The sequence below is a fragment of the Chlorocebus sabaeus genome, chromosome 5, assembly GCF_047675955.1.
Source record: "Chlorocebus sabaeus isolate Y175 chromosome 5, mChlSab1.0.hap1, whole genome shotgun sequence".
NCBI classification, from domain to species: Eukaryota; Metazoa; Chordata; class Mammalia; order Primates; family Cercopithecidae; genus Chlorocebus; species Chlorocebus sabaeus.
The window spans coordinates 14326529-14334866 of NC_132908.1; the positions used below are offsets into that span (position 1 = coordinate 14326529).

The 8338-nt window shown below is 51.4% G+C and overlaps 1 protein-coding gene across 1 annotated transcript; it reads left to right on the forward strand.

Moving 5' to 3' along the window:
• The first annotated feature begins 572 nt into the window (after positions 1-572).
• On the forward strand, positions 573-7862 carry LOC140711728 (uncharacterized). The gene is made up of 7 exons (XM_073015700.1): positions 573-606; positions 1716-2054; positions 2250-2990; positions 3603-3649; positions 5177-6677; positions 6842-7351; positions 7813-7862. The coding sequence occupies exons 1-7, from the start codon at positions 573-575 to the stop codon at positions 7860-7862; spliced, it is 3222 nt and encodes a 1073-aa protein (XP_072871801.1).
• Positions 7863-8338: the final 476 nt, after the last annotated feature.

Below are 8338 nucleotides of genomic sequence, written 5' to 3' on the forward strand. Positions count from 1 at the left end.
TCTTTCACCTTCTCCAGTTGATGATTTTCTGATACCACAGACACCTCCCCTTGAGTGTCTTCTGGTTCCTTTTTCACCTTCTCCAGTTGATGATTTTCTGAGACCACAGACACCTCCCGTCGAGTGTCCTCTGAGACCTCGACCATTTTCTACCACTGATGATTTTCTGAGACCACAGACACCTCCAGTCGAATGTCCCATCGGACCTCGACCATTATCTCCAGCTGATGATTTTCTGAGACCACAGTCATCTCCCATCGAGTGTCTTTTGATACCTCTTCCACCTTCTCCAGCTAATGATTTTCTGAGACCACGGACAGCTCCCGTCAAGTGTCTTGTGGTATCTCAGTCATTGTCTTTAGCTGATGATTTTCTCAGATCACAGACAACTCCACTCCAGTGTCCCCTGGGACCTCTACCATTTTCTCCAGCTGAGGATTTTTTGAGACCACAGTCATCTCCCCTCGAGTGTCTTCTGATACCTCTTCCACCTACTCCACTTGATGATTTTCTGACACCACAGACACCTCCCATTGAGTGTCCCCTGGGACCTCTACCATTTTCTCCAGTTGATGATTTTCTGGGACCACAGACACCTCCAGTCGAGTATCCCCTGGTACCTCTACGATTTTTTTCAGCTGATGATTTTATGATATCACAGACTCCTCCCCTCGAGCGTCTTCCGGTACCTCAGCCACCTTTTCCAGCTGAGGATTTTCTGAGACCACAGACACCTCCCCTCGAGTGTCTTCTGGTACCTCTTCCACCTTCTCTAGTTGATGATTTTCTGAGACCACAGACACCTCCCGTTGAGTGTCCCCTGGGACCTCGACCATTTTCTCCAGTGGATGATTTTCTGAGACCACAGACACCTCCAGTTGACTGTCCCCTGGGACCTTTCCGATTTTCTCTAGCTGATGATTTTCTGAGACTGCAGACACCTCCCGAGTGTCTTCTGGCACCTCTTCCACCTTCTACAGCTGATGATTTTCTAAGACCACTTTCCACAGACTGTCCCCTGGGACCTCGCCCATTTTCTCCAGCTGATGACTCTCTGAGACTGCAGACACCTCCCGAGTGTCTTCTGGTACCTCTTCCACATTCTCCAGTTCATGATTTTCTGAGACCACAGACCCCTCCAGTCGACTGTCCCCTGGGACCTCTACCATTTTCTCCAGCTCATGATTTTCTGAGACTGCAGACACCTCCCGAGTGTCTTCTGGCACCTCTTCCACCTTCTCCAGCTGATGATTTTCTGAGACCACAAACCCCTCCAGTTGACTGTCCCCTGGGACCTTTCCCCTTTTCTCCAGCTGATGACTCTCTGAGACTGCAGACACCTCCCGAGTGTCTTCTGGTACCTCTTCCACCTTCTCCAGCTGATGATTTTCTGAGACCACAAACCCCTCCAGTCGACTGTCCCCTGGGACCTTTCCCCTTTTCTCCAGCTGATGACTCTCTGAGACTGCAGACACCTCCCGAGTGTCTTCTGGTACCTCTTCCACCTCCAGTTCATGATTTTCTGAGACCACAGACCCCTCCAGACGACTGTCCCCTGGGACCTCTACCATTTTCTCCAGCTCATGATTTTCTGAGACTGCAGACACCTCCCGAGTGTCTTCTGGCACCTCTTCCACCTTCTCCAGCTGATGATTTTCTGAGACCACAAACCCCTCCAGTTGACTGTCCCCTGGGACCTTTCTCCTTTTCTCCAGCTGATGACTCTCTGAGACTGCAGACACCTCCCGAGTGTCTTCTGGTACCTCTTCCACCTTCTCCAGCTGATGATTTTCTGAGACCACAAACCCCTCCAGTTGACTGTCCCCTGGGACCTTTCCCGTTTTGTCCAGCTGATGACTCTCTGAGACTGCAGACACCACCCGAGTGTCTTCTGGTACCTCTTCCACCTTCTCCAGCTGATGATTTTCTGAGACCACAAACCCCTCCAGTTGACTGTCCCCTGGGACCTTTCCCCTTTTCTCCAGCTGATGACTCTCTGAGACTGCAGACACCTCCCGAGTGTCTTCTGGTACCTCTTCCACCTTCTCCAGTTCATGATTTTCTGGGACCACAGACCCCTCCAGTTGACTGTCCCCTGGGACCTCTACCATTTTCTCCAACTCATGATTTTCTGAGACTGCAGACACCTCCCGAGTGTCTTCTGGCACCTCTTCCACCTTCTCCAGCTGATGATTTTCTGAGACCACAAACCCCTCCAGTTGACTGTCCCCTGGGACCTTTCTCCTTTTCTCCAGCTGATGACTCTCTGAGACTGCAGACTCCTCCCGAGTGTCTTCTGGTACCTCTTCCACCTTCTCCAGCTGATGATTTTCTGAGACCACAAACCCCTCCAGTTGACTGTCCCCTGGGACCTTTCCCCTTTTCTCCAGCTGATGACTCTCTGAGACTGCAGACACCTCCCGAGTGTCTTCTGGTACCTCTTCCACCTTCTCCAGCTGATGATTTTCTGAGACCACAAACCCCTCCAGTTGACTGTCCCCTGGGACCTTTCCCCTTTTCTCCAGCTGATGACTCTCTGAGACTGCAGACACCTCCCGAGTGTCTTCTGGTACCTCTTCCACCTTCTCCAGCTGATGATTTTCTGAGACCACAAACCCCTCCAGTTGACTGTCCCCTGGGACCTTTCCCCTTTTCTCCAGCTGATGACTCTCTGAGACTGCAGACACCTCCCGAGTGTCTTCTGGTACCTCTTCCACCTTCTCCAGCTGATGATTTTCTGAGACCACAAACCCCTCCAGTTGACTGTCCCCTGGGACCTTTCCCCTTTTCTCCAGCTGATGACTCTCTGAGACTGCAGACACCTCCCGAGTGTCTTCTGGTACCTCTTCCACCTTCTCCAGCTGATGATTTTCTGAGACCACAAACCCCTCCAGTTGACTGTCCACTGGGACCTTTCCCCTTTTCTCCAGCTGATGACTCTCTGAGACTGCAGACACCTCCCGAGTGTCTTCTGATACCTCTTCCACCTTCTCCAGTTCATGATTTTCTGAGACCACCGACCCCTCCAGTCGACTGTCCCCTGGGACCTCTACCATTTACTCCAGCTCATGATTTTCTGAGACTGCAGACACCTCCCGAGTGTCTTCTGGCACCTCTTCCACCTTCTCCAGCTGATGATTTTCTGAGACCACAAACCCCTCCAGTTGACTGTCCCCTGGGACCTTTCCCCTTTTCTCCAGCTGATGACTCTCTGAGACTGCAGACACCTCCCGAGTGTCTTCTGGTACCTCTTCCACCTTCTCCAGCTGATGATTTTCTGAGACCACAAACCCCTCCAGTCGACTGTCCCCTGGGACCTTTCCCCTTTTCTCCAGCTGATGACTCTCTGAGACTGCAGACACCTCCCGAGTGTCTTCTCGTACCTCTTCCACCTTCTCCAGTTCATGATTTTCTGAGACCACAGACCCCTCCAGTCGACTGTCCCCTGGGACCTCTACCATTTTCTCCAGCTCATGATTTTCTGAGACTGCAGACACCTCCCGAGTGTCTTCTGGCACCTCTTCCACCTTCTCCAGCTGATGATTTTCTGAGACCACAAACCCCTCCAGTTGACTGTCCCCTGGGACCTTTCTCCTTTTCTCCAGCTGATGACTCTCTGAGACTGCAGACACCTCCCGAGTGTCTTCTGGTACCTCTTCCACCTTCTCCAGCTGATGATTTTCTGAGACCACAAACCCCTCCAGTTGACTGTCCCCTGGGACCTTTCCCCTTTTCTCCAGCTGATGACTCTCTGAGACTGCAGACACCTCCCGAGTGTCTTCTGGTACCTCTTCCACCTTCTCCAGCTGATGATTTTCTGAGACCACAAACCCCTCCAGTTGACTGTCCCCTGGGACCTTTCCCCTTTTCTCCAGCTGATGACTCTCTGAGACTGCAGACACCTCCCGAGTGTCTTCTGGTACCTCTTCCACCTCCAGTTCATGATTTTCTGAGACCACAGACCCCTCCAGTCGACTGTCCCCTGGGACCTCTACCATTTTCTCCAGCTCATGATTTTCTGAGACTGCAGACACCTCCCGAGTGTCTTCTGGCACCTCTTCCACCTTCTCCAGCTGATGATGTTCTGACACCACAAACCCCTCCAGTGGACTGTCCCCTGGGACCTTTCCCCTTTTCTCCAGCTGATGACTCTCTGAGACTGCAGACACCTCCCGAGTGTCTTCTGGTACCTCTTCCACCTTCTCCAGCTGATGATTTTCTGAGACCACAAACCCCTCCAGTTGACTGTCCCCTGGGACCTTTCCCCTTTTCTCCAGCTGATGACTCTCTGAGACTGCAGACACCTCCCGAGTGTCTTCTGGTACCTCTTCCACCTTCTCCAGCTGATGATTTTCTGAGACCACAAACCCCTCCAGTTGACTGTCCCCTGGGACCTTTCCCCTTTTCTCCAGCTGATGACTCTCTGAGACTGCAGACACCTCCCGAGTGTCTTCTCGTACCTCTTCCACCTTCTCCAGTTCATGATTTTCTGGGACCACAGACCCCTCCACTCGACTGTCCCCTGGGACCTCTACCATTTTCTCCAACTCATGATTTTCTGAGACTGCAGACACCTCCCGAGTGTCTTCTGGTACCTCTTCCACCTTCTCCAGCTGATGATTTTCTGAGACCACAAACCCCTCCAGTTGACTGTCCCCTGGGACCTTTCTCCTTTTCTCCAGCTGATGACTCTCTGAGACTGCAGACACCTCCCGAGTGTCTTCTGGTACCTCTTCCACCTTCTCCAGCTGATGATTTTCTGAGACCACAAACCCCTCCAGTTGACTGTCCCCTGGGACCTTTCCCCTTTTCTCCAGCTGATGACTCTCTGAGACTGCAGACACCTCCCGAGTGTCTTCTGGTACCTCTTCCACCTTCTCCAGCTGATGATTTTCTGAGACCACAAACCCCTCCAGTTGACTGTCCCCTGGGACCTTTCCCGTTTTGTCCAGCTGATGACTCTCTGAGACTGCAGACACCTCCCGAGTGTCTTCTGGTACCTCTTCCACCTTCTCCAGCTGATGATTTTCTGAGACCACAAACCCCTCCAGTTGACTGTCCCCTGGGACCTTTCCCCTTTTCTCCAGCTGATGACTCTCTGAGACTGCAGACACCTCCCGAGTGTCTTCTCATACCTCTTCCACCTTCTCCAGTTCATGATTTTCTGGGACCACAGACCCCTCCACTCGACTGTCCCCTGGGACCTCTACCATTTTCTCCAACTCATGATTTTCTGAGACTGCAGACACCTCCCGAGTGTCTTCTGGTACCTCTTCCACCTTCTCCAGCTGATGATTTTCTGAGACCACAAACCCCTCCAGTTGACTGTCCCCTGGGACCTTTCTCCTTTTCTCCAGCTGATGACTCTCTGAGACTGCAGACACCTCCCGAGTGTCTTCTGGTACCTCTTCCACCTTCTCCAGCTGATGATTTTCTGAGACCACAAACCCCTCCAGTTGACTGTCCCCTGGGACCTTTCCCCTTTTCTCCAGCTGATGACTCTCTGAGACTGCAGACACCTCCCGAGTGTCTTCTGGTACCTCTTCCACCTTCTCCAGCTGATGATTTTCTGAGACCACAAACCCCTCCAGTTGACTGTCCCCTGGGACCTTTCCCGTTTTGTCCAGCTGATGACTCTCTGAGACTGCAGACACCTCCCGAGTGTCTTCTGGTACCTCTTCCACCTTCTCCAGCTGATGATTTTCTGAGACCACAAACCCCTCCAGTTGACTGTCCCCTGGGACCTTTCCCCTTTTCTCCAGCTGATGACTCTCTGAGACTGCAGACACCTCCCGAGTGTCTTCTCGTACCTCTTCCACCTTCTCCAGTTCATGATTTTCTGGGACCACAGACCCCTCCACTCGACTGTCCCCTGGGACCTCTACCATTTTCTCCAACTCATGATTTTCTGAGACTGCAGACACCTCCCGAGTGTCTTCTGGTACCTCTTCCACCTTCTCCAGCTGATGATTTTCTGAGACCACAAACCCCTCCAGTTGACTGTCCCCTGGGACCTTTCTCCTTTTCTCCAGCTGATGACTCTCTGAGACTGCAGACACCTCCCGAGTGTCTTCTGGTACCTCTTCCACCTTCTCCAGCTGATGATTTTCTGAGACCACAAACCCCTCCAGTTGACTGTCCCCTGGGACCTTTCCCCTTTTCTCCAGCTGATGACTCTCTGAGACTGCAGACACCTCCCGAGTGTCTTCTGGTACCTCTTCCACCTTCTCCAGCTGATGATTTTCTGAGACCACAAACCCCTCCAGTTGACTGTCCCCTAGGACCTTTCCCCTTTTCTCCAGCTGATGACTCTCTGAGACTGCAGACACCTCCCGAGTGTCTTCTGGTACCTCTTCCACCTTCTCCAGCTGATGATTTTCTGAGACCACAAACCCCTCCAGTTGACTGTCCCCTGGGACCTTTCCCCTTTTCTCCAGCTGATGACTCTCTGAGACTGCAGACACCTCCCGAGTGTCTTCTGGTACCTCTTCCACCTTCTCCAGCTGATGATTTTCTGAGACCACAAACCCCTCCAGTTGACTGTCCACTGGGACCTTTCCCCTTTTCTCCAGCTGATGACTCTCTGAGACTGCAGACACCTCCCGAGTGTCTTCTGGCACCTCTTCCACCTTCTCCAGTTCATGATTTTCTGAGACCACCGACCCCTCCAGTCTACTGTCCCCTGGGACCTCTACCATTTTCTCCAGCTCATGATTTTCTGAGACTGCAGACACCTCCCGAGTGTCTCTGGCACCTCTTCCACCTTCTCCAGCTGATGATTTTCTGAGACCACAAACCCCTCCAGTTGACTTTCCCCTGGGACCTTTCCCCTTTTCTCCAGCTGATGACTCTCTGAGACTGCAGACACCTCCCGAGTGTCTTCTGGTACCTCTTCCACCTTCTCCAGCTGATGATTTTCTGAGACCACAAACCCCTCCAGTTGACTGTCCCCTGGGACCTTTCCCCTTTTCTCCAGCTGATGACTCTCTGAGACTGCAGACACCTCCCGAGTGTCTTCTGGTACCTCTTCCACATTCTCCAGTTCATGATTTTCTGAGACCACAGACCCCTCCAGTCGACTGTCCCCTGGGACCTCTACCATTTTCTCCAGCTGATGACTCTCTGAGACTGCAGACACCTCCCGAGTGTCTTCTGGTACCTCTTCCACCTTCTCCAGCTGATGATTTTCTGAGACCACAAACCCCTCCAGTTGACTGTCCCCTGGGACCTTTCCCCTTTTCTCCAGCTGATGACTCTCTGAGACTGCAGACACCTCCCGAGTGTCTTCTGGTACCTCTTCCACCTTCTCCAGTTCATGATTTTCTGAGACCACAGACCCCTCCAGTCGACTGTCCCCTGGGACCTCTACCATTTACTCCAGCTCATGATTTTCTGAGACTGCAGACACCTCCCGAGTGTCTTCTGGCACCTCTTCCACCTTCTCCAGCTGATGATTTTCTGAGACCACAAACCCCTCCAGTTGACTGTCCCCTGGGACCTTTCCCCTTTTCTCCAGCTGATGACTCTCTGAGACCACAGACACCTCCCGAGTGTCTTCTGGTACCTCTTCCACCTTCTCCAGCTGATGATTTTCTGAGACCACAGACCCCTACCGTCGACTGTCCCCTGGGACCTCAACCATTTTCTCCAGCTAATGATTTTCTGAGACCAAAGACACCTCCCCTCGAGTGTCTTCTGGCATCCCAACCACTGTCTCCAGGGGATGATTTTCTGAGACCACAGACACCTGCAGTTGAGTGTCCCTTGGGACCCCGACCAGTTTCTCAAGCCGATGATTTTCTGGTACCACAGACACCTCCCCTCGAGTGTCTTCTGGTACCTCTTTCGCCTTCTCCAGTTGATGATTTTCTGCGACGACAGACACTTTCAGTCTCATGTCCCCTGGGACCTGTACTATTTTTCTCTAGGTGATTATTTTCTGTCTGTTTTTTTGTTTTGTTTTGTTTTGTTTTTACTTTTTTGTTTTAATTAAAATACATAATTCTTTTACTTCTTAATGCAATAAAAGAAATTAACATCTCGTACACAGAAGACTAGGAAAGGGAAAACTACTTACTTCTGAAAATCCAGTAATTTAATCCTATTTGTACCTGTCCATAGTACATGAAAGTAATGTTTAACATGTTTTGAATTAAATTTTACTGGTGGGGCTTTACAAGGTAATTCTTAGAAGTAATAGTTTCATTCATTTCCAGGTTAGCTGACTGTATGATTAATTAACACAAGGCGCAGTAGCCATCTTTGTCATTGTGGTGCAACACTCACCACGTGCCTCAATAAAATGGCTGATTTAACAAGATGATGGCAACAGGAAGGG

Bases quoted from the DNA above. Each gene is read 5' to 3' on its own strand.
- LOC140711728 (XM_073015700.1), top strand. From the start codon at position 573: ATGATTTTCTGGGACCACAGACACCTCCAGTCGA. The intron at 2,055-2,249 runs ATGATTTTCTGG...CTTTCTCCTTTT, and splicing joins TCTTCCACCTTCTCCAGTTC to CTCCAGCTGATGACTCTCTG. The intron at 7,352-7,812 runs GTCCCCTGGGAC...CTGGTACCACAG, and splicing joins ACAGACCCCTCCAGTCGACT to ACACCTCCCCTCGAGTGTCT.